The following is a 27,023-nucleotide window of genomic DNA, read 5'->3' as shown; positions in this document are numbered from 1 at the left end:
TAGCCGCTCGCCCCGGAGGAGTCGCTGCCCGCGTAGCCCCGGTCCTCGCTCACTGCCTCCCAGGAATCGCTAAGGCTAAGGCCGCCATCCAGGCTCCCAGGCTCCTCCCAAGAGTGGCGAAGGGGGCTGTCGTCGTGGCCGCTCTCCTGCGAGGCCTCGCTGGAGCGGGGGCCGAGGTCCTCATTCACTGTCTCCCGAGAGCGTCGCTGACCAGGGCCGCCACCGCCCCTCAGTCCCTCTCTGGAATCACTGCGGCGGCAGCCGGGGCCCTCGCTGACCCTCCTGGAGTCCCGTCGCGAGGAGGCCCCTTCTTCAGCGTCTGGGCCCAGAGTCGCCCCACGGCTGCGCTGGCAGCCTTCCCGGGTGCGTCCCCCCCTGGGCAGCACCTGGCAGTCCTGGCCTTCGCCAACTCTCCACCGACCCGACCGCAGCAGCCGCTTATCCTCCAGGCGCGGCGGCTGCAGCGGCGGCCGCCGTCCTCGGTCGCTCCTCCCGGCCAGTTGCCCTGGCGGTGGTCGCCAGCAGCTGGGCCCCTAAGCAGCGGATCACTTTCTAGCTAACCCACCAGCGACCGCCACCCCGAGAGTTGGCGGCACTGTCGCCTAGGAAACGAAAGCACTTCCGGCGTGCTGTGGTCACGTCCTAGTCCTTCAGTCGTCATTTCCGGTTTTGTTCACCCCCCCCCCCCTTCCGGTCTAGGCCTGTGCGGGAGTCCAAGCTTGGTGTGAACGGGGTGTAGGCGGGTTCGGCCCTGACTCACGTTCAGCCAGGCTGGATCCGGTCTCCGGCACGGTCTGGCGTCGATCCTGTCCTCTAGGTCTCGGCGACGCAGGCCCCGGGACAGCCGTCTGCGTAGGTGACTTGTGGCGCTGCCCGGGTGGGGCCTTTCGTCCTTGGAAAGCCTGGTGCAGTCTGTCGGGGGCCGCCGCATCGTCGGAGAAAAGCTTTCCCTGGTCTATTCACGGGTGTGGGAACGACCGAGTGGAGCAGTTAGCGGCCACCGCTGTCGTTACTGAATGCTCACTAGCCAGGCCTTTTGATAACCGCTGGGTACTTAGCTCTCACAGTAATCTGGTAAGGTAGGTGTTCTCCGTGTTTTACAGGCGAAGGGATTCAAGGTGTCAGGCATTTGCTGATAATAAGCGTCAGGTAAGTTATAGAGCCAGTCTGCAGGCTCAGGTCACGAGTCAGAAGACGGTTCCAGGTCTCTTGACTGCAAGACTGCGGTGCCTTTCTTTCATTGTATGTTTACGTATTTTATTTCCTTTTAAAAATATTTTATTTAATAATAAAAAAAAAAAGATTGGAGAAGAGGAAGAACCAGACATCAGTGGTCTGGGAGGCGGTGCAGTAGATAAGGCATTGGGCTTGCATGAAGTCTTGAGTTCTATCCCAGGCAGCACATGTACCAGAGTGCTGTCTGTTTTTTTTCCTCTCCTATCTTTCTCATCAATCAATAAATAATCTTAAAAAACAAACAACAAAAAAAAAACCCAGACAGCACTCTGGTACATGTGTTGCCGAGGATTGAACTCTGGACCTCATGCTTGAAAGTCTAATGCTTTATCCACTGTACCATCTCTGAGACCACCTTATTTTATTTTTTTATTATTGTTTTTACCACAGTTCTCGGTTCTGGCTTATGGTGGTGCGGGGGATTGAACCTGGGACTTAGGGGCCTCAGGCATAAGTCCTTTTGCATGACTTATGATATCGCCTCCATCCTTATTTTACTTATTTACTTTGATTGGACAGAGAGAAATTGAGAGGGTAGAGTGGGTGAGAAAAAGGGCGAAAGACGTTCCCCCTGTTGGTGGGGACCAAGGGCCTCAACCAGGTGTGCCACTGCTGGGTCCCTTTATGTTAACTTTGAACTGGTTGGCCCAGATGTTTTCCTCCAATCCTGTTCCTGTAAAAAACTTCTCCTTTCATTGTTTATTGAAAATATAGGGGGTAAGTTTTATACTATCAGTTGAGGATACAGAAAATAGAGTTCTCTGCCCATTGACAACATTACTGACCTTGACTCCCTGTTGTGTGTGTTATAGTCTTATTACTTGCCACAGTTGTCTTATTCCTCCAGGAAGACTAGAGCCATGGACACTGTTTTCTGATTCTATGTTTGTAGAAGCTTCCCATCCCCAGCTGCAGGTGTATTTCTCAGTTTTATTTTCTGGATACATTTCAGAAATTCCCTTGAACCTAACTTTCATCTCGAGTTTAGGCAAACTGCTTTTATTTAAACGTCCATAACCATTTGTAATACTAATAATAACTACCATTTGTTGAGCTCATCTGATGAGTGTGACACTGTAATAATGTTCTTTTTTATTAGTTGTATTATTATTATTTTATTATGTTTTGTTTATTGCCACCAGGGTGAGGACTGGGCTTGATGCCTGATGTCAATGTTTTATCCATTGCACTCAAAGGCCATTTTTCTGTTTTTTTCTCTCTTTTTTAAAAAATTTTTATTTGCTAGGACACAGAAGTTGAGAAGGGAGAGGGAGAGAGACACACACACACATGTAAACCTGCTTCACCACTCGTGAAGTTTCCCCCTTACAGGTCCCCAGCAGAGACCCAAACCAGGGTCTTTGCGCTTGGTAATGTGTGCATGTAATGGATGCCCCACTGCCTGCCCCCTTATTTATTTTTATCTTTTACCAGAGCAAAATGGTGGTGCTGGGGATTGAACCTGAGACCTCAAAGCTTCAGGCATGAAAGTTTTTTTTTTTGCATAACCATTGTGCTATCTCCCCAGCCCATACTTATTTTTTTTTTGCCACTAGGGTTGTCACTGGGACTTCATACCTGCACGATTTTATAGCTCCCCCAGCACACCTGCATGGCCCTCCCATGTGATGGCCAGGGGTTCAAACCCATGTCATCACACATGGTAAAGTATGCTCTCTATTGGGTGAGGTATCTCTTGACTCCTTGTTACCTTAAAATGTAGTCTACCCAGGATAGGTCTGTTTGTTTGTTTGTCTATTTATTAATAGAGATAGTGAAAAGAGACCACAGCACCAAAGCTTCTTTCAACAAGCTGGAGGCTGGTCTCAAACCTGAGTAGTGAACCCGGCAAAACAATGCACTATCCAAGTAAGCCATCTCACCATAGAGTATAACTTTATTTTTTAATATTTTATTTATCCTAGAGATACAGGGAGAGAGACCTGGTCTCGCTCATAGTGGTACTGGGAACTGAATCTGACACCTCCTAGTCTCAGCTGTGAAAGCCTTTTGTAGAACCATTATGCTTTCTCCCCTGTCCATAGAAACCCCCACCCCTTTTAAGATAGAGAAATAGAGTACAAAGGTTAATTGCCTGATAGAAGGCTAGGGAGTATCTCAATTTAGTTTCCAGCCTAGATCTTTAAATATGCTTACTTCTCCCAAATCTCTGAATTTTCAGTCTTTATTTGACTACATATCACATTGTATTATATACTTCATCTATTTTACAGTCTGTCCTCACCTCTTCCCTGCACCCCCCACTCTCAAGTCAACAGATTCTTTGAGCAGAGACTATTCATCTTAAAGAAATGTGTGTGGGTAAGTGGATTGGTCGATCAGGTAAGTGGCCAGTCTGGTTGATGAAATGATAGATTGAAAATGGTTTTCTGGATTTTATTTTCTCTAAATCAATTTATTGGAGAATATTGTGATTTACAAGATAATTGTCACATGGTAAAAGTAGTTTTTTATAGTTGAAAGGGATTTGGGAATTCATGTCAACCTTTTTAGAAAAATGCCAGGGGCTGGGCAATAGCACAACGGGTTAAGTGCACATGGCACAAAGCACAAGGACCGGCTTAAGGATCCCGGTTCCAGCCTCCGGCTCCCCACCTGCAGGGGGTCGCTTCACAAGCATTGTAGTAGGTCTGCAGGTGTCTATCTTTTTCTCCCCCTTCTCTGTCATCCCCTCCTCTCTTGATTTCTCTCTGTTCTATCCAACAACAACAGCTTTAACAACAATAACAACCACAACAAGGGGGCAACAAAATGGGAAAAATAACCTCTAGGAGCAGTGGATTCCCTGGAGGAAAAAAATAAAACAAAAAACAAACACCAACATTTTTAGAAGTAAGGCAGCTTGTCTGAACAGATATGTATGGAGTTAGTAATGAGGGCCAATTTCTATACTAAATGATTTGCAAATCATTCCAAACTTAATCTTTATTGTTATTTTTATTTTTACAGTTGAAGAAAAAGCTCAGATATGACCAAGATCAGGTGGTAATTGGACATACTCTGACTAACTGCAGAGTAATACAATGTTTATAACTATTTACATAGTAATGGTAAAGGTTCTGTTTTCACTATGCTGTATGACATGCATATGCTTCCTGAGTGGGTAAGACGACATATGACAGATTCTAACAGGGAGATATATGTGCCAGAAAAGTTCAGAAAAGGAACAGGTAGGAAAGGAGGGGTACAAGTAAAATTTCCAGAAAGAAATTTTTTTTTTTTTGGTTTATTTTAGCCTTAGGCACGGGTCTTTATTCACTTGGACACTGACCAGAAAGAAAATTTAAAATAAAAGCAGAAATTAATAAAAGAGGAAATTGGCAGTAATAGTAGCTGGTATTTGAAAGGAACAGTCTGAATAAGAAAACTATTGGGGGGTGTGTGTGTGTGTGGAATAGACACCACAAATAAAGGAATATTGAAAATCAAAAGTGAATCAGTACAAATTAAAAAAAAAATTAACTTTGGTAATTATATAGGAAAATACGTATTTCAGAGTTTAAATCAAATTAGAAACCCTAATAAGCTAAAAATAAAAATAAGCTAATAAATAAAAAAAATAAAATAAACCCAGTAATCATGTAAGGATATCCTATTTTACTCTGACAACAAAGACTTAAGATGACAAAGTATCAATACTACATATGGAATTTAGATTTCCTGGAAGCTAGATTTCTTTTTTTTTTTTTTTTAACCAGAGCACTGTTCAACTTTGGCCTATGGTGGTTTGGGGGATTGAACCTGGGATTTTGGAGCCTCAAGCATGAGAGTTTTTATATAACATTATGCTGTCTCCCCACCGTAACTGACTTTTAAATGTAAAGAAAATTTTGATTCACATTAGTAACAACAGTGAAATAGTCTTGGGATGTTCAAATAAAAGAAAAGCCAACAAACTGCTTTTAAGGGTGTTAAAGTATATCTGAGTAAATGAGAATATATGCTATGTTGCTGTACTACTCAGGCTCAGTATCTTGGGAAAAAAAGGTGTCTTCAGATTATAATTTTATTGCATTTCAAGTTATCCTAATGTAATTTCTAGTGAAAATTGGCAAGATACTTTTTAAAACATCTGGAACGTGAATGTGTAAGATAACAAATGTGGGGAGTCAGGCGGTAGCTCCGGCTCCCCACCTGCAGGGGAGTTGCTTTACAGGTGGGGAAGCAGGTCTGCAGGTGTCTATCTTTCTCTCCCCCTCTCTGTCTTCCCCTCCTCTCTCCATTTCTCTCTGTCCTATCTAACAATGACGACAACAATAACAACAATAAAATAAAATCAAGGCCAAAATAAATAAATATACACAAATTTTTAAAAAGCAAATGTTTTTGAAGAAAGAATGAGGATTTACCCAAATACTTAACAGAATTACAAAGCTCTAGAGTATTTAGAACAAGTTGGCATTGGAACAGAACTGGATAATTAGATTGGTGGAACTAGTTAGAATCCAGAAGTAGCCTGTAAATGTGGCATTTCAAATAGATGAAAATTACTAACTTCAGAATTTTCATTAAAAAAAATCAGAAGACTAAAGATATTAGTAAAGTGCTAAAAATACAGACAGATGTCTTTTTTAATTTATTTTTTATTTAAGAAAGGATAAATTAACAAAACCATAGGGTAGGAGGGGTACAACTCCACACAATTCCCACCACCCAATCTCCATATCCCACCCCCTCCCCTGATAGCTTTCCCATTCTCTATCCCTCTGGGAGCATGGACCCAGGGTCTTTGTGGGTTGCAGAAGGTGGGAGATCTGGCTTCTGTAATTGCTTCCCCGCTGAACATGGGCGTTGACTGGTCGATCCATACTCTCAGTCTGCCTCTCTCTTTCCCTAGTAGGGTGGGTCTCTGGGGAAGCGGAGCTCCAGGGCACATTGGTGGGATCTTCAGTCCAGGGAAGCCTGGCCGGCATCCTGATGGCATCTGGAACCTGGTGGCTGAAAAGAGAGTTAATATATAAAGCCAAACAAATTGTTGAAAGATGTCCTTTTAAAAAATTTATTTACTTACCAGAGCATTGCTCATTTCTAATTTATGAACTGCATCTGGCATTTGATAAGTCTTAAGAAGCCCTTCTTAACTAAGCAAGACAAGCCCCAAATTCACAGTGAAGGAAAAAAAATGTGATACATAAATATTTGACAGTTACAGGATATGATGCAATAAAGATGAGACCAAAGATAGACTTAATTTTTTATCATCTCAAAAATTTAAGTCAGTGAGAAAGAGAAACCCATGGGAAAAAAAGCAAAAATGTTGAAAATAAAAGTAAGTCAAAATTAAGGACGCTATTAGCAAGATATGGCTGATTGCACATCATGGGGTAATGAGTGTTAGAAGGAGTTGGGTCAAGGTGCACTCTAAAATGCCTTGCTGGTTAAAGATATATTTTTTTAAATATTTATTTATTCCCTTTTGTTGCCCCTGTTGTTTTTGGTTAAAGATTTTATTTATTTATTAATAAGAAAGATAGGAGAGAGAAAGAACCAGACATCCTCTGGCACATGTGCTGCCAGGGATCGAACTCAGGACCTCATGCTTGAGAGTCCAAAGCTTTATCACTGTGCCACCTTCCGGACCACAGTTAAAGATTTTTTAATATGACCAAGTAAGGACAATTTCATTACCTATTTAAAAAAAAAAAGAAAGAAAAGAAAATATATATATATATATTCCCCTTGCGCCAGCTTTTATTGTGTTGTAAAATCTTCAGAGAAACTTGCTCAAATGTTTGTAGTAGGATGGTCATTTCAGCATTTCATAAATTATTAGGAACTTGAATAGTAAAAGAATGGCTAAGTAAATTATGCTGCACTTAAAATTAAAATACACAGTGGTAGAAATGCAAAATCTGAATATAATCAGATGTAAGGAGTGGTATGACACAGTGTCAGAAAAAAAGGCAAAATGATATATATCTCACCAGTTTCTCCTTTTTCCATTAAATTTCTAAGTTACTTTTTTATTAAACTATATTTTTAGTTATTATCTGATAGAAGTGGAGAGAAATGGAGAGGGGAGGAGTAGGTAGAGAGGGAAAAAGAGACAGCCACCTGTAGCCCTCTTTCACTTAATGAAGCTTCCCCCTCAGGTGGGGACCAGGGGCTTGAACCTGGGTCCTTGCATGCTGTAATGTGCAAATGTAATGTGCTGTGATGTGTAAAGTGCACTTAACCAGGTATGCCACCACCTGACACCCCCTCCCCCTTTTTGTGGTTGTTTTTACAGGGTTTTTATTTTGTTTTCTACTACAGCGCTGCTCAGCTTGGCTTTTAGTGGTACTGGGGAGTGAACCTAGAACACTCTAAGCATGAAAGCCTGCTGTAGACACCACTATACTAAGCCGCAGTATATTCCCTTTTGTTGTCCTTGTTGTTTTATTGTTGTAGTTATTGTTGTTACTGATGTCATTGTTGGATAGGACAGAGGGAAATGGAGAAAAGAGGGAAGACAGAGAAGGGGAAAGACAGATACCTGCAGACCTGCTTCACCGCCTGTGAAGCGACTCCCCTGCAGGTGGAGAACTGGGGGCTCGAAACGGAATCCTTATGCTGGTCCTTGCGCTTTGCGCCACGTGTGCTTAACCCACTGCGTTACCGCTGGACTCCAGAGCCTACTTGTTTCTTGTTAAGATTTATTAATTTAGAGTTAGGTTGCTAGCTCAGTAGTGGTGAGCTGTTACTACAAACCAGAAACTCCAGATTCAGTCTCCAGCACTACATAGGCCAAAACTGAACAGTGTTGTGTTCTCTATTTTCCTTGCCTTTTATAAATTAAACCTTTTTTTTTTTTTAAAGTGATTTCATAAGAAAGATTTGGAAGACCAGAATACTGCTCACCTGGGGCTTTGTGCTTGTGAATGATGCTTTTTTCTGCTGCCCCACCTTCCTTGATTACTTTGTAAAGTAGTTTTTTTTTTCCCCCTCTAAAATTTGAAAAGGATGTCTGTCATGTTATCTTGTGGCTACATAGTAGAATAAAACAAAGGATATGAAAAGCTATTTTCTATGCTTGGCCTGTTGATTGGTTATGTATTTTTAAAACTTTCAAATTTAAAATCACAGAGATAAAAGAGAACTTGCACTGACACATCAAACAAAAGAAGATGCTTTTAAGATTTAGAGGCTAAGGAAGCCACACTGGTCTTATTGAATCATTGATCGATCACACTTTAGAAAGCAGTTTTATTGATAATAGTCAATATATGAAAATTAGATTGCACAGGATTTCAAGATAAACACACTGAAGTAGGATCAGCATTTCAGAGAACCTAGATCCTTTGTAAGGAGGAGTTGAATAGTTCCAATGAATATAAAAGCCATAAATATATAAATGACTGTCCATCTCCACCTCAGTTTTTTCGAAGTAGACTAACATCATTCTGGCCCTCTTTTTGTCCATAAATCAACTCTTTGGGAGTCAGGTGGTAGTGCAGTGGGTTAAGCGCACATGGCGCAAAGCTCAAGAACCGGCGTAAGGATTCCGGTTCAAGCCCCCAGCTCTCCACCTGCAGGGGAGTCCCTTCACAGGCGGTGAAGCAGGTCTGCAGGTGTCTTTCTCTCCTCCTCTCTGTCTTCCCCTCCTCTCTCCATTTCTCTTTGTCCTATCTAACAATGATGACATCGAAGACATCAATAACAACAACAATAATAACTACAACAACAATGAAAAACAAGGGCAACAAAAGGGAAAATAAATATAAAAAATTTTTAAACATCAACTCTATACCTACTTCTACAGAAGGAAGCAGAACTCAAAACCAAAAATTGGATTAAGTGGGTTTTGCTAACCTTTACTTCTTCCTGCCTATGTAACTTTCACTTTCCAGACACTTTTACCCCTTTTTGTGCAAAACTAAATCCTTAGTAGGGAAACCCACAATTATCTTTTTTAACTACCCACCCTCTTATTTGTGCCCAATAAGCCAAGTGCCCACTATTGAGGGAGTTTTAAAAGAAAACTGCCCACTCCTATAGTGAGGCCAGGCCTTGGGCCAGGGAGACAGGATAATAGTTAAGCTAAAAATACTTTAATACCTGAGGCTTCAAAGTCTTAGATTCAGTCTCCTTATATACCAGAGCTGAGCAGTGCTCTGATTTAAAAAAAAAGTTAAGATACAAGCATCCTAATCTTGGGTTTTTACCTAATTGACCTCCTTTATTTAATTTTTTTTTCTTATTATTGGATAGATACAGAAGAGGGAAACAGACAGCTGCAGCCCTGCTTCACTGTTCACGAAGCTTTCCCCCTGCAGAAGGAGACCAGGGGCTTGAACCTGAATCCTTGTGCTCTGTAATGTGTGTGTTTAATCAGGTGTGCCACTGCCTGGACCCTCATTTACCTCCTTTATAGTCAAGTTTTCACTGACATTAGATGCTCCCTTGTACTGTACTGAATATTTTATGTAACTCGTTGTTACTAGGCACTAAAACTAAAGGAAGGGAACTAGTAATTCTTAGATTAAGCTGCTAGATGATAATTGAAATTTCGTGCATGTGTCTTTATGGGTTTTCTGTATTTTATTATGGTATAAGATGTACAACACAGATTGGTCATCTTCACATTTATAAGGTATACAGTAAAATCTATATTTTTAAAATTAATTTTGGTTAGAAGCAGAGAAATGGAAAGAAAAGAGGGAGATAGACACCTTGCAGCTATGCTTCACCTCTTATGAAGCTTCTCCCCTGCAGGTGGAGATTGGCAGCTTGAACCCAGGTTCTTGTGCATAATGTGTGCTCACCCAGGTGTGCTACTGCCTGGTCCCCAATCTATTTTTTTTTAATACTTTATTTTTTGCCTCCAGGGCTATTGCTGGGTCTTGGTGCCTGCATTATGAATCCACTGCTCTTGGTGGTTGTTGTTGATGGATAGGACAGAGAGAAATTGAGAGAAGGGAAGACGGGGAGAGAAAGAAACCCTAAGACCTGCTTCACCGCTCTTGAAGCAACCCCCCTGCAGGTACTCTCAATTTTGTAGCTCTGAAACTTGTCTGTCCGTCAGCTCTGTACCTTCAACCTATCTCTCTCTTTTTTTAAGTTCCTCTTTTTATTATCATTATTTATTGGATAGAGACAGCCAGAAATCAAGAGGGAAAGGAGATTTAGAGAGGAAGAGCAACAGAGACACCTGCAGCACTGCTTTACCTCTTGTAAAGCTTTCCCCCTTGCAGGTGGGGACTGGGACCTTGAACCTGGGTCCTTAGGCACTGTAATGTGTGCTCAACCAGATGTACCACCATCTGGCCCCTCAACCTATCTCTTCAATTAACTTTTTTTTTTTTTTTTGCCACTAGTGTTATTGTTGGCATTCCAGTATCCACATGACAAATCCTCATCTCCTAGAAACCACCCCCCCCCCCTTTTTATTCTTTTGACATAAACCAGAAATGCTCCACCAGTTGGTAAGCCCTCCCTGCTACATGGTGGATTATGGGGACTTAAACCTATGTCTGCATATTGTAATGTGTGCACTTCATTGACTGTCCCAAGGCCTGGCCCCTACAGTGAACTGGAATTTTCTCATTCTAATTACAGTTAAAATTCTTAAGTTATTTTGTCAATACCCATTACAAATGACATTAGAACCCATACTGATGTAACCTTCAGTAGTAGTAGTTAGGATTTGAGGAGCTACTGTCTTTTGAAATTTATTACCCATAATTGTTTTTCCAGTTTCACTTCAATAGTGTTACTTTCTCACCAACTGTTAGTCTTTAAATATTTGCTCCCCAGGAACCTATTCTATCTTTACTACCTTGCTGCATCTTTACCGCTATAGGCTGACTTGACCACCACCCCTCTCCACCCAACTGAGAGACAGGAAGAAAGAGAGTACATGTGAGCCTAACACCTGAAGCTTCTAGTGAGGTGGGTGTTAGAAATATGAGACAAGTAGAGTCAGGTGTGTAGACAAAGGAAAGTTTAAATGTATGTGTGTGTGTGTGTGGGGGGGGGTGGGAGGGAAAGGAGGGAGAATCCCTACCAGGGGAGCTTATGAAGCCCTGGTCTGGGAAGCGGGAGAGCCGTATATAGGGTCTTGGCTCAGGGCTATTTTAAGTGGCATGAGAAGGCCTGGTAGTCTTAGACTTATTGATGTTTGCAGGGATGTTTCCGGTTGCCCTTGGGTGTGTCCCAAGCAAGGAACAAGATAAGTTTTTCCTGTATGGGTGAGGAGTCTGTTCCCAGCATGTCCCCTTTAGTCCATTTCAGCGAGATAGGTTCTTTCTGTGAGGGTAGGGGTCAGGCCTCAGTATATTTCCTTCAATTGGGGTGGGTTGTAACTTGGGTCAAATGCATAATAAAGCAAAGGTTCTATCCAAGTGCCCTTGCCTTCTCTATACATATGTAAGTTTGACTGTCACCTGTTGTCATATATTAATCATTTCTTTTTTTTTTTTTTTTTTAGGTTTTTCTTTGATGGTTTATGGTGGTGCCTGGTATTGAACTTGGGACCTCAGAATGTTTTTTTTTTTTTTTGATAGCTACTATGCTATCTTCCTCACCCATCCCTTTATTTCGTAGGAAAGAGAGAAATTGAGAGGGCATGGAGATAGAAGGGAGAGAAAGATATATACCTGTAGACCTGCTTCACTGTTCATGAAACGTTACCCCTGCAGGTGAAGACTGGGGGCTTGAACCTATATCCTTGCTCTTGGTAATATGTGCATTTAACTGGGTGCTCCATCACCCAGCCCCCAATTTTTTTTCTTTTAAGATTTATTATGAGAGCAAGCAGAGAACTAGAGCATCATTCCAGCACATGTATTTTGAAGTCCAAACTCTAGCCACCATGCCACCCTCCAGGCCACAGTTTATTTTAAATACTTATTTGTGAGAGACTAGAGTACTAAGATCAGCTCTGTTTTATGGTGATGCTGGAGACTGAACCTGGGACCTCAGCCTCAGACATGAAAATGTTTTGCATAACCATAACATCTCTCAAACCCTGTTTTTATTTTTTTCTCCAGGGTTATCGCTGGGGCTCGGTGCTTGCACTATGAATACACTGCTCCTGGGAAGGCATTCCCCCCCCCCACCCCTGTGAATCCACTGCTCCTGGGAGGGCATCCCCCCATTTTTGTTGCTCTTATTGTTATTGCTGTTGTTGCATAAGACAAAGAGAAATCGAGGGAGGAGGGGAGACAGAAAGACACACCTGCAGACCTGCTTCACCACTTATGAAGCGACCCCCCTGCAGGTGGAGCTGGGGGCTCAAACTGGAGTCCTTACGCCGGTCCTTGCCATGTGCACTTAACCCGCTGCACTACTGCCTGTCCCCCCCAGCCCCCCCAACCCTGTTTTTAAAAAGATTGAGACAGACTGAAGAGAAATAAACCACAGCACCCTGACTTCCTCCACTGCAGTAGGGGCCAGACTCAAATCCAGATCACGCACATGGCAAAGGAGCCCATTGTCCACATGAACTAGTTTGATATCCCTTAATCTTTTATTATTTAAGATAAGAGAATCAGAGCATCATTCTGGTATGCATGCTGTGCTTGCTTCGGCAGCACATACACTAAAATTGGAACGATACAGAGATTAGCATTCTGGTATACATGCTGTCAAGGGTCAGTTTCAGCTCCCCATGCTTGCAAGTCAGCATTCTACCTGTGTACCTTCCAGGTTGCTTGACATTGTGCAAAAGCTCTGACTGGTCTTCCCCAGCAAAATTACAACAAAAATATTCTTAGACCGACTTGTTTGCTAATTCTCTAGGGTTTACTGTTCCTTTAAGTATACACTGTTACACAAACAGCTTTTCTCACTGAGTTAAGCCCATTCTCTTGATTGGATAATATATTTTTCCCCTTTATATTTGTAATTTTTTATTGGATAGAGACAAATTGAGAGGGAAGAAACAGACACATCTACAGCCTTGCTGTACCTCTCATGAAGCTTTTCCCCTAAAGGTGGGGACCAGGGACTTGAACTCAGGTCCTTGTACACTGTATTGTGTGTGTAAAGGGTCATAATGGTCTGGCTTTTTAAAAAAATATTTTTTTTATCTATTGGAAATCGAGAGGGAAGAGGGGTGATAGAGAAGGGAGAGAGACAAAGAGACACCTTCAGTACTGCTTCACCACTCGTAAAACTTTCCCCCTGCAGGTGGGGACTGGGGGTTCAAACCCAGGTCTTTGTGTATTGTGACACATGTGCTCAACCAGGTGCACCACCACCTCCCCCCTTAACCAGAGCACTGCTCAGCTCTGGCATGTGGTGGTGTGGGGGCTTGAACCTGTGACTTCAGAACCTCAGGCATGAGAGTCTGCCTAACTATTATGCTGTTTACCCTCACCCCATTTAAGTATTTTTTTGAAAGGACAGAATTTGATAGAAAAGATAGCTCTATTTCACTGGTTATGAAGCATGTGCCCTCTGATGCCTACACCACTGCCCAACCTCAACATCTGATTTCTATATTTGACCATCTCTTTAAAAATTTTATTCTTGTGACTTTGAACAACTAATAGAGAATAGAATATCACTTGTTTAAAATTTCTATTTCCCATGCTCATCGTAATAGAAACACTTACCTACGACCAGTTTCAAATCTGTTAAACTTTTTTGATAATTTTTCTTATATTTGATATGACAGAACTTCAGAGGGCAGCAGGTGATAGAGAGGAAGACACCTGTAGTGTTGCTTGCCTCTTATAGGTAGGAACTGGGGTCTTAAGTCTGGGTCCCTGTGCATAGTATTGTGTACACTCAACCAAATGGGCACCTCTTGGCCCCTCAATCTAAAAAATGAAGTATTCATTAATGGGTGCGGCTGTGACACATCTGGTTGAATGTACACATTTACCATGCACAAGGACTTGGGTTTGAAACCCCCACCCACATCTGCAGAAGGAATGCTTCATGAAGGATGAAGCAGCTCTGCAGGTGTCTTTCACTTCTCAATTTCTATCTGCCCTACCCCCCCAAAAAAAAAAAAAAGGCAAGCAGGAGTGACGAATTTGTTATACAGGCACCAAGCCCCAGCAATAACGTAACAACAACAAAAAAGTATTCAGAGATGAGAACAACACTCTGACATTAAGATGCCCAGGATCAAATTCAGGATCTCAGGCTTTGAAGTCCCGCACTCCATCACTGTGACATCTCAGGCTGCTGTGCATCAATACATAAATTTGCCACCAGGGTTATTACTGCGGCTCAGTTCCTCAGTAACCCACCACTCTTAGCAGCCACTGGTTATCAGAAATTGAGAGGGATAGCAGAGACAGACACAGCACTGCTTTTGAAGTTTCTCCCCTGTGGATGGAACCAGGGCCTAGAACCTGGGTCTTTGCACATTGTAGGGGGTATACTCTACAGGGCACTCTACTGCCCAACCTGCCCACCTCCCACTTTGTTTCTTCTTTTGATAGACGAATGGAGAGGGACAGGCATAGAGGGCGAGGAAGACAACTGCAACACAGCTTTACTGCTCCTGAAGCTCCCTTGTGCATGGAGCTGAACCCAGTTCCTTACACTTGGTAATGTGCACTCTTTTAACAGATGCATCACCACCCACCCCAGCATCAATAATTTTTAAATTACTGTCTTAACCATGTAAAATTTAATTTGGAAAATTTCAAGCCTGTACTATGAATTACCCATAGATGACACACCAATACAGATGCCACTTGTCATTCTTCAAGACAAACATTGCCATATCTATTATATTGGATGCTACTTACATTAGCATCTTCTTTAACTGTAGAAAGAGTATGGACTAAAATAAAGCCAAGTTCAAATTTTTGTTCTACAATCTTTAGTGGGTGGGGGATGTCATCCACCACCTAAGTTTATTTGTAAATTCCAGAGAAGGTAAAAGCTAGTTTATGCCTATCGCATAGTCGATGCTCAATGAATGATGACTTTCGTTGTTTTAGGTTTCACTGCCTGTCACCTTTAATCAACTGAAAAGATTAATCTTGCATCTTAGGTGCTTAGCTCATAGAAGGTGCTAAATTCATGTTTAAAGGAACAGAGTGGTGAAAATAAGACAACAAGTCGTATTCAATAGGCACTGAAGAAATAAAGACATACAAACAGGAAATTTCTTCATTCTATTTATTACATGTACAAATATTAACATCTCATGGATCCATTTAATTCAGTCAAAACCAACAAAGGAGAAAGGTTGACCATGTTTCAAATGAACTTTCTTACAGATCCTCCTGTAACTTAAAATAGAAATACGTTCATCTGCATTAAACTGACAAATTGAAAAATGCCTTAAAAAAAATCACCTTTAGTACTTATAAATATGCTGTTTCATGGCATCAGTGTCCAAGAATAAATGTTGCTTCATAACTACCTTTCAAAAATGAGGGTGGTTCTCTATAGCTGGATATATATATATTCTTATAAATACAAATGTTTTAGTTTTGTTAAAAGTTTTTTTTTTCCCTCAAATCTGGTTTTTCTATTTGAGAAAAACCCTATAGTTCTTTCACAACCCCCTTCTGAAGGATAAAAGTAACTCTAGATGTTGCTTTAATTATGGAAAAGTACAAGAAAAAAAAATCTTGAGGTTGTGGTTTAATTCCATTTTCACCCAATAAAAAACACTTTATTTGATGGTGTGCATAAATATTACACTCCATGTATAGCAAAAATATTTTTATTTATAATTTACAGTTTCACAAGTGGAAAATCGTACATTTTTACACATACAATTTCATTTTTGTTAAATTTGCACACATCTACAGAACTTTCACACAACAAGCACCTGAAACTGTGCAGGCAGTAGGAAATGCAAATACTAAAATGTATTTATTAACCAAACGATAGCCGAAGGCCCTGCCTCAGCTAGACAGTTTATATAGATATGTCTATATATACATAAAAAAATTCTTCACCTTCTAAATCCAACAGCAGCTTTAAAAAAAGAAAAAACATACCTTTCTCATTTTATTTAAACTGACTCAACTGTATCATTTTCTGTTTTAATTTCAGTAGGTGTTGCTATGCTTTCCTCTGTACAAGCTGGAGGGGTGTCAATTTGTTCTTCCTTAACTGTGGGACTTTCACAGGTGTCCTGGAATTCATTTTTGACAATGTTCAACATAATGTTCAAGGGGTTTTCAACTGGTGTTTTGCTGGGAGATGGTGTACAATCAAATGAAGATGTCTACAAAATTAAAAATCATATAAGTATTGATGAAAATTCAAAAGTAACATTAAGTTTTATAAGAAGTATATGGGCAAAGAAATATCCACATAAATTTATTAAGCAAATGAAATGCTTACTCCAAAAGCATGCCATAAAGACAGGCAAGTAAGATAACTTCCTAACTAGAAACTGACTTTGGACACTCACGGATCGTGTATTCAGCTAAAAATTTTTCCCAGAAACAAGTTGGCATTTTATAAATAAGATCTGCATTTCTAAAGTCAACAGGCTAATGTTTTTTCCCTTCAGATTTCAAGTGTGACCATTTAAATTTTTTTTTCCTAAAATAGCTAAATGAAGTTTAAAGAATGAGAAGCAATATATCTATATATAATTCTAGAAACCGATCCATCCTCATTCCTTTCCATCTTCAGTTACCCTCCACATTTCTCTAGGTCTAGTGCTATAATAAAAGTCTATAATATATATAATAGGTCTAGTGCTATAATAAAAGACACCATGGGGACCAGGCAGTGGCACACCTGGCTAAGCATACACATTATAGTGCACAAGGACCCGGGTTCAAGTCATTCGGTTCCACCTGCAGGGTGAAAACTTCATGATTGGTGAAGCAGGGTTGCAGGTGTCTGTCTCCCTCCTATGTCCCCCACCCCTCAATTTCTCTGTCTCTACCCAATAGTAAATATAATAAAAGCAAGACACCGTGCAGCTGTAATGCGAGGAATGATACAGAAATTCAAAAAATTAATTTGCACTTTTCTACAACTTAAGATGCCATAGAGATCCTATCAACCTTGTACCACTTTTGAGCTTAACTGCAAATATCAAGATAAAAACTGTTCATTATACTGATAAGACTAAAATATGCTCATATCAAAAGATTAATGATTGGAAATGTGAACAAACAATATACAAAATTAACTTACATTTTGGTAATCCTCATAACATGATGGATGATAAATCTGAATCAAAAAGAAAAAAGCAGATATTCACATGCATAGTCACTTCTAATGAATCTATTCTGATTTTTTAAAAAATTTAAATAGCAAGAGAACTATCTTCTGAAAGGTCATAAAACAAAATCTGATTTCACATTAAATTTGTATTATATACTTTGATATTATTTGTTTTAAGGTAGTATCTCTGATGGTGATATATAAATTCTGAATTTAAGTGTGGTCAGGCAAAAAAAGATTTCAGAAAACCCAGTCCTTAGGTTTATCATTAATTATATAAGATCTTAGGAATATAGAGGTTGGTGATTGCTAAGATTTCATCCAATTGAAACACTATGTATGTCTCTAAAATCTAATACTTTTTCTGTAAAGAATGAAGTTAATATTTTCATTCAGAATGGTAAGCCGCTCTTGCCAAAAGTACCATAATCATAGTTTTTCCATATATATATATATATATATATATATATATATATATATATACATACACATAAACTTACCTTTCCATCTACTCTGATAGCATTTTTTAAATGCCATTCCTCCTCCTCTTCGTCCCAGTATTGTTCAAATTGTTCTTGGCAGATTTCACAACTCTAAAATTAGTCATATAAAATGAAATTCACTTTATAAATCTCAGAAAGCAAAGATAAATACTTTGTTACGTGGAAATTTAAGAATTTCTTGTACATTTAACCAATATTTGATCCATAATACAGATACAAAATGAATCCCAGGCATTCTGCACTTTCCAATAAAAAACAATTAGAATTGCTACTTTTCTGTATCACTGATACAGAAAAAAAAAAAGGGGGGGGGGCATAAATAAGATTACTTATAAAAGTGGGGCCAGAAGTACAAAGCTTAACCTTCTTACCTCTACTGCTCCAGCTGGTCCAGCAGGTACACTTTGGAACTCTTTCTCTTTAGCAGCTTCCTGAGTTTTGAGCACAACTTCCTCATGTACTTTTTCAAAAAACTGACTCTTTGCACGTTCTTCCAGATCAGCTATTTCTTCAAATTCTATCCAGTCCTTAAAAGGAGTAGATTTTAAAGGTATATTTGTTTTACTTTTAAGTTTTTATTGTGTATCTTTAATATAAAGCCATCTACATTAAGGATTATATTTCGGCATAAGGATCCTGGTTTGAGCTCTTGGCTGCCCACCTGCAGGCGGGTCACTTCACAAGTGGTGAAGCAGGTCAACAGGTGTCTATCTTTCTCTCCCCCTCTCTGTCTTCCCTTCCTCTCTCCATTTCTCTCTCTGTCCTATCCAACAACGATGGCATCAATAACAATGATAACTACAACAATGGCAACAAAAGGGAATAAATATTAAAAATAATATATATATATAAAACGTAACTAATGAAATTTAAAATGCTAATATTTCACTACTACTTTAAACAGGATAAATGCATGTACAATTTATTACAAAAAAAGTTAAATCAGAGTCTCTGGAATTTTAGAATGTGTGTCCTACTCTACTCTCAACAAAAAGTAAAAACATATTCTTCCAATTTGTTTTATTTAAAATCTTTATACTCCAAGAGTCAACATTTATTCAGAACTAAGTTATTTCTTAGAAATTTGAACTTAACCACTTATAGGTTTAATATAAATATTGATTTAATAACTTCAGAAATTCTACACTTTAAAGGCTAAAAGACAGTTGATAGGCTACTTACTGTTAGGCTGTAGTACCATCGTCTATGAGTGACTTTTCTGCTAACATCTTTTTCGGTTCTGTTTTGTCGATAATGCCAATCCAAGTGATCTGCATAGACGTCTGTTTGTGATGTTGTGAACCTCATTCCACAAGAATAGCACTGAATGCCAGTGTATAGTCGATTTATAACACTATCATAACGTCTATTATGAAAAACACAGTTTTTAGTTTTGATACAAAAGTGACAATGCTTCTTTTAAGGCAGCCACAAATATTCCAGTTTTCCTTATATTAATATTGAAAAAGTTATTATACAATGAAATGTTTCAGTCAAGAGCTGGGTAAAACAACTAATAGCCAAAGGTCAATTATATATCAATATGTATTTTAGACTTTGTTTTATTTTAGTAAGAAAGGGGCAAGGGGGGTGGGAAACAGATACCAGAGCACTGCTCAGCTCTGGCTTATGGTGGTGTGGGGAACTGAATGTAGGACTCTGGAGCCTAATGCATCAAAGTCTTTTTGCATAATCATTATGCTATCGCCCCTGCCCAATACTATTTAATAATGTGTCATTGATCCTATCTTCCTTACCTTTGGAAAATGGATCTTACCTCCCCTTATTGGCCTGGCCCAAGTGACATGCTTCCTAGCAATGATCATTTGCTAACTAATTTGGATAGCTGGTATATTCTTTAAGATTAGACTGAGTATCAAAATGGATACAAAAGGCAAATATGTTAAAACAATTAGCTTGGCTCTCCATTAGAATTCTCAAAATTCAACTATCCAGCCCTCATCTAAAGAACAGTGAGGGAGTTACAGAAATAGTAACAACTGCAGGTGTCCGTCTATCTCTCCCCCTGTCTTCCACTCCTCTCTCCATTTCTCTCTGTCCTATCCAACAACAATGACATCAACAACTACAACAATGAAAAAGGGCAACAAGAGGGAATAAATATTAAAAAAAAAAACCCTTAAAAAAATAGTAACAAATATATGGATAAATTAAAACAAAATTACCATCTTTTTTTCAAAAGAATGGAAGCATGGTGGAGGGGTGTGGGTGGTAGTGTATGGGGTTAAGGGCAATGACCAGCTCAAGGATCCTGGTTCGAGCCCCCAGCTCCCAGCTTTTGGGGCGCTTCACAAGCAGTGAAGCAGTTCTGCCGGTGTCATCTTTTTCTCCCCATCTTCCCCATTTCTCTTGATTTCTCTGTCTTATACAACAACAGCAATAACGACAACAGTAACAACAATAACAAAATGGAAAAAAATGGGTGCCAGGAGCAGTGGATTCATAGTGCAGGCACCAAGCCCCAGTAATAACCCTGGAGGCAAAATAAAAGAATGAAGACATCACACTTCCAGGTCTCAAGCTGTATTATAGGACCATTATAATCAAAATTGCCTAGTACTATAACAAAAACAGGCTGGGGGAATAGTATAGTATAGTGGAGATATATATAATTTTCATGACTGAGGCACCAGAATTCCCAGGTTCAACTCCCAGCACCACCAGAGGCAAGAGCTGAGCTGTGCACTGGTTAAAAAAAGAAAAGAAGACCTGTAGACCAATGGAATAGAATTGAAAGCCTAGAAATAAGCATTCACATCTATGAACATCTAGTTTTTGACAAAGGAGGATGAAAACATTAGAGAAAGGAGAGTCTCCAACAGGTAGTGCTGGGAAAACTGGTTTGAAATATATAGAAGAATGAAACTGAAACTGATTTTACCACACACAAAAGTAACTCAATGCATCAAAGATTTCGCTGCTAGAACAGAAACAACCAAATATTTAGAAGAAATCATTGGCAGAACACTTTTGATGTAAACCTTTAAAATATCTTCAACTATTCATCCAATTGCAAAGAAAACAAAAATAAACCAGTGAGACTATATGCAGCTGAAAAGCTATACAGCAAGAGGAACCACTACCTCAACAGAGGTCCCGACAGAGAGAAGATTGTTACATGCCATTCATCAGACAAGAGGCTAGTAATCGAAATTTATAAAGAACTCATTGAACTTAACAAGAAAAAAATGACTCCATTAAAAAAAAAAAATGGAGAAGGGGCGCACATGGCGGAGGATCCGGTTAGAACCCTCAGAAGTTTTACACGCAGTGAAGCAGGTCTGCAGGTGTCTGTCTCTCCCTGTCTCCCTTTCCTCTCTCAATTTCTCTCTGTCCTATTCAACAATGACAGCAATAACTACAGCAATAAACAAGGGCAACAAAAAGGGAAAAAAATGCAAAGACAAAAAAATAAATGGAGAAAGGGTATGACCAGAATCTTCACTAAAGAAGAGGTCCAAAGGGGTAACCTATGAAAAGAAAAAAAAAAAAAAAAACCTTAAAGTCACGCAAATAAAGGTAACTATAAGATGCCACTTTTCTCCTATGAAATAGCATACATTAGGAAAGACAGTAAGTAACATGATCTGGAAGGTGGCATACTGGATAGCAGGCTGGACTCTAAAGCATGAGGTCCCAAGTTCAATCCCTGGTAACCCATGCACCAGAATGATGTCTGGTTCTCTTTTCTCTTAATATTTATTTCCTTTTGTTGCTCTTATTATTTTATTGTTGTAGTTGTTGTTATTGATGTCATCATTGTTGGATAGGACAGAGAAAAATGGAGAGGGGAGGGGAAGACAGAAAGGGGAGAGAAAGATAGATAGATACCTGCAGACCTGCTTCACCGTCTGTGAAACGACTCCCCTGGAGGTGGGGAGCTTGGGGCTCCAACCGGGATTCCTTATGCTGGTCCTTGCACTTTACGCCAACTGCACTTAACCCGCTGTGCTATCGCCTGACTCCCCTGGGTTTTTTTTTTTTTTTTTTTTGCTTGACTCCCCTGTTTTTTTTTTAACCAGAGCATTAATCAACTCTGGCTTATGGTGGTACAGGGGATTGAACCTGGGACTTTGGGGGCTCTGGCATGACAAGTCTCTTTGCATAACCAGTATGCTATCTACCCCCACCCTCTCCTTTCTCATTAATACAGTAACAAAATTTGGCCAGGATGTGAGGAAAAAGGAATCCTACAATGCTGGTGGGAATGCAAATTGATCTAACTCCTATAGGAAAGTCTGGAGAACTCGGAATGCTAGGAATGGACCTATCCTAAGATTTGGCAATTCCCCCTCTGGGGAAACAGTCAAAGGAAACAAACACATCCATCTAAACAGATCTATCTACACCTAAATTCATAGCAGCATAATTTGTATTTACCTACTTATTTAGAATAAAGAAGGGAGAGAGACACCTATAAGCCCTGCTTTACTGTTTGTGAAGCTTTCCCCCTGTAGGTGGGCACTGGGGGTTGAGTGGCTAATAAAGCTGTAGTGTATATACATAATGGTTTCTAGGTGGAGTGTGTGGAGCTTTAGAAGTCCTAATACATGATGGAGAAAGGGACAGGAATGTTTTATAGACACTTATCATGAGATACAATATTGTAGCCATATGTCAACAACTATACTGTAAACCATTAGCATCTTAATGAAATGTAAAAAAGCAAAGTAGAGAATATTAGTACTTTGTACAGCAGCAAACAAAATCTTTAGTCACAATGTAAATGCTAAAAATTGATTTACTGAAAATGATTAACGACAAAGGTAAATTGGTAGAACAGTAAAAAAAATAAAATAGCTAAATCATCACTGTTGGGTTGTCAAAAGATGAAATATCTAAACTTGGAAAAGTAAAAAACAGTATGCACTAGGGAAGTGGCTCATCAATACAGTCGCTACTTTGCACATGATCCCACATGGGATCAGCAAGAATTCCTTGTGCTGTCATTTTCTCATTCCAAAATTAGATAAAAGCTAGGCTAGGCACTTCAACATGTTTCACTTCGGATTGTGGCCAGACACCAGGCGTTGGCTGTCAACCCTCCAGCTCCATTACTCTGCCACCAAGTTGGAGATGCTACCATGACGCCAACCTGACTTCACTGGGCAGAAGACCTAACCAATGTGTCCTGGAGCCCCACCTCTCCAGTGCCCCGCCCCACTAGGGAAAGACAGTCTAAAACTATGGATCAACCTACCAATGCCCATGTCTAGCAGAGAAGCAATTTCAGAAGCCAGAACTTCCACCTTCTGCACCCCATAATGATCCTAGGTCCATGTTCCCAGAGGGATAAAGAATAGGAAAGTTTTCAAGGGAGATAGGATATGGAGCTCTGGTGGTGAGAACTGTGTGGAATTGTACCCTTCTTATCCTATGCTCTTGTTGATATTTTATAAATAAAAAAAGGAAAAAAAATGTTGGGGGAGTTGGGTGGTAGCGCAGCAGGTTAAGCACAGATGGTGCACAAAGCACAAGGACTGGCCTAAGGATCCCGGTTCAAGGCCCCGGCTCCCCACCTGCAGGGGCATCACTTCACAGGTGATGAAGCAGGTCTGCAAGTGTCTGTCTTTCTCTCCCCCTGTCTTCCCCTCCTCTCTCCATTTCTCTCTGTCCTATCCAACAACAACAACAATAATAAATACAACAACAAAACAAGGGCAACAAAAGGGAATAAATATTAAAGAAAAAAAAAAAAGTTGGGCCAGGGCAGTGGGTCTGTAGTAATGTGCAGACCTAAGACGCTGGGTTCCATCTCCAGCACTGCATTAACCCATTTCCTGTTTAGTAAGGTTTACTGCTGCAGCACTAACCAAGATAACTAATGGACTATAGTCCTAGATCTGGAGAAATGAGATAAACATTGATCATCAGGTACATTTCTGTCACCTTAGGATGATAAAGAAGTTCTCTTTGGAAATAATTCCAGCAACTATTTTTATATTTTTATAATGAAAATTTGCCTCAGCCTCAAAAAACGTTTATGTAAAATTAAATGAGCAAAGGCAGCAAACTGCTTTTTGTTCCTTCTGTAAATGGGAAATGAGTTAAAGAAAAAGGTGTAGCTTTCAAGAAAGAGAAATAGGGTTAGAAAGGACATGAAAACACTAATTTGAAGGGAAACATGCACTTCCCCCCCCCCACTTTGTTCATAACAGCATTATTCACAATTGCCAAATAGTGAAAGTAACTTAAATGTCCATCAACAGATGACTGGATAAAGAAGTTATGAGGTACATACACCATGGAATACTACTTTGCAATAATAATAATAAAAAAAAAAAACCCACCAGAAGTAAACAGTCTCTCAAGACTTTGTGAGAAGAATGGTGGTTATCTTTGAGAGAGTGTGAGCACAGACCTTTGGTGATGGGTGTGGTGTGGAACTATGTCCTATAATCTTATAACCTTGTAAATTAATCAATATTAAAAAAAAAGGCTTGTAAAAAATAATAATAGGGTTGAGGTGATAGCACACAAGATTTTTCAATCCTGAGGCAACCAACACCCCTGATTCAATCCCTAGCACTACCACAATCCAGAAATTCTGGTCATTTTCTCCTGTCTGTATCTCATTAAAAAGAAATATATATATATATATATATATATATTTTTTTTTTTTTTTTTGCCTCCAGGGTTATAGCTGGGGCTCAGTGCCTAAACTACAAATCTACTGCTCCTGGCAGCCGCCATCTTTTTTCCAATGTTATTGTAGTTGGATAAGACAGAAAGAAAATGAGAGAAGAGGGGAAGACAGAGAGGGGAAGAGAAAGAGAAACACATGCAGAATTGCTTCACCACTTGTGAAGCGATGCCCTGCAGGTGGAGAGCTGGGGGTTCGAACCAGGATCTTTGCATTTCAAACTGTGCGCTTAACCTGGTGAGCTACCATCTGTCCCCCAGAAATCTTTTTTAAAAACATGTTTTGTTTATTGGATACTGAGATCTATAGGAAAGCAGGAGATTGAGAGAGAGAGAGACATCTGCAGTACTGCTTCAGTGCTCATGAAAATTTTCCCCGAAGGTAAGGTCTGGTGGTTTGAACATGATCCTAGCACATTATTTGCTCTACAAAGTGAGCATCATCCAGCCTTAAATTAATCTTTTAAGAGAAAAAATAAAAGCGGGGTGGTGGGACAGGGACCTAGTAGTGCCCTTAGTTGAGAGCACATGCTACCATGTTCAAGGATATGGGTTCAAGTCCCAGGTGGAGTGAAGCAGTGCTGGGGGGGGTGGGGTTCCCTTTCTCTTTCCCTATCTTCCCCCTTAAATCTGTTTCTGTCTCTATCCAATAAATGAATACACAAACTTTTTTTAAAAAAGAAATGGAAGTAAATGCAAAGAAAGAATCATAATTAAGAATTTAAAGACTGCCTCAAGTAAACAAGTCTAGGGGAGAGGGATGCCATTTTTAAATATGAATCCTTATAGTATTTTCTTTTGTTTTCATTACACAGTTCTAATATGTGAATGTATTATTTTAAAAATATTTAAAGATTGGGAGTCGGGCTGTAGCGCAGTGGGTTAAGCGCAGGTGGCGCAAAGCACAAGGACCGACATAAGGATCCCGGTTCGAACCCCGGCTCCCCACCTGCAGGGGAGTCGCTTCACAGGCGGTGAAGCAGGTCTGCAGGTGTCTATCTTTCTCTCCTCCTCTCTGTCTTCCCCTCCTCTCTCCATTTCTCTCTGTCCTATCCAACAACGACAACAATAATAACTACAACAATAGCAACAAAAGGGAATAAATAAACTAAATAAATTTAAAAAAAATTTTTTAAAAAGTTAAAAAAAGTATTTAAAGATTATGGGGCAATTGCTCAGCTGATTAGAGCATAGAATTGCATACCTGACATCCCACAGGAGATAAATTTAATCCCCAGTACCACCTAGAGAGAAAGAACCAGACATCATTCTGGTACATGTGCTGCCGGGGATCGAACTCAGGACCTCATGGTTGAGAATCCAGTGCTTTATCCACTGTACCACCTCCCCGACTATAGCTGAGTAGTTCTATGGTTTCTCATAAAAATAAATTTAAAAGATTTTAAGGATGAAATCCTTTACCCATTCTATTTTTAGAATATTTATTTATTTACCTTGGACAGAGACAGAGAGAAACTGAAAGGGGAGGAAAAAATGGAGGGAGAAGGGACCTGGCAGTGACGCACCTGATTAAGCACACACAGTACTAAATGCAAGAATCAGTTCGGGTTTGAGCCCCTCTCTGCCCACCTGCGGGGGGGGGATACTTCACAAGTGGTGAAATAGGTGCAGGTCTGCAGGTGTCTTTCTCTCTCCCTCCTATCTCAATTTCTATTCTATCCAATAAATGAAAAAAAAAAAGAAAAGGAAAAATTGAGAGAGGACAGAAAGAGAGCGGGGGGGGGGGGGGGAAAGCTACTAGGGCAGTGGATTCATAGCGTGGGCACGGAGCCACAGTGATAACCCTGGAGGCAAAAAAAAAAAAAAAAGAGAGAGAGAGAGACCTACTGTACTCTGTACTGCTTTACCACTCAGGAGGTATTTTCCTGCAGGGGGCAGGGGGCAGCTGGCAGCTTGAACCCGGGTCCTTGTGTACACTGTAACATGTGCTCCCTACTAGGTGTGCCACCTCCTGGCCCCCAAATTATCCTCCGCACTATTCTATTTTTTTATAAAGTACTTATGAGGGTGGTCCAGGAGGTGGTGCAGTGGCTAAGGCACTAGACTCTCAAGCATGAGGTCCTGAGTTCGGTCCCTGGCAGCACATGTACCAGAGTGATGTCTGGTTCTTTCTCTCTCTCCCCTACCTTTCTCATAAATAAATAAATAAAATCTTAAAAAAAAAAAAGTACTTATGAGGATATAAAATAGTCTTTCTAGAGGCCAGGCGGTGGCCACCTGGATAGTACACACATTACCATACTGAAAGGTTCAAGTCCCCTTCCCCCTATCTGCAGGGGGAAAGCTTCTTGAGCAGTAAAGCAGGGCTGCAGGTGCCTGTCTCTCTCCCCTTCTATTCCATCCCTCTCTCATTTTCTCTCTGACCTATCAAATAATAAATAAGCAAAATTTAAAACAGCCTTTCTTTATGTAGAAAGCAAAAAATAATAATAATAATGAAACGATATTGTGCTGAGGCAATAGCAAAAAGGTCATGCAAAACTTTCATGT

The 27,023-nt window shown here is 40.1% G+C and overlaps 1 protein-coding gene across 3 annotated transcripts in view; it reads right to left on the bottom strand.

The window, feature by feature from the left end:
• Positions 1-15,310: 15,310 nt before the first annotated feature.
• PCF11 (PCF11 cleavage and polyadenylation factor subunit) overlaps positions 15,311-27,023 on the bottom strand; it is a 29,092-nt gene continuing 17,379 nt past the window's right edge. For all 3 annotated transcript variants that reach the window (XM_007537500.2, XM_060176749.1, XM_007537501.2), the window contains 5 exons: positions 19,032-19,215; positions 18,221-18,376; positions 17,847-17,939; positions 17,317-17,352; positions 15,311-16,387 (listed from right to left, as the gene is read on the bottom strand). In XM_007537500.2, the coding sequence (XP_007537562.1) occupies positions 16,172-16,387; positions 17,317-17,352; positions 17,847-17,939; positions 18,221-18,376; positions 19,032-19,215 (685 nt within the window). In that variant the 3' untranslated portion in view covers positions 15,311-16,171. The remainder of the gene's footprint in view (positions 16,388-17,316; positions 17,353-17,846; positions 17,940-18,220; positions 18,377-19,031; positions 19,216-27,023) is intronic.

The sequence above is a fragment of the Erinaceus europaeus genome, chromosome 17, assembly GCF_950295315.1.
Source record: "Erinaceus europaeus chromosome 17, mEriEur2.1, whole genome shotgun sequence".
Taxonomy (NCBI): domain Eukaryota; kingdom Metazoa; phylum Chordata; class Mammalia; order Eulipotyphla; family Erinaceidae; genus Erinaceus; species Erinaceus europaeus.
Note: the sequence above shows the minus strand (reverse complement) of the source record. Positions and strands in the feature narration are given on the sequence as shown.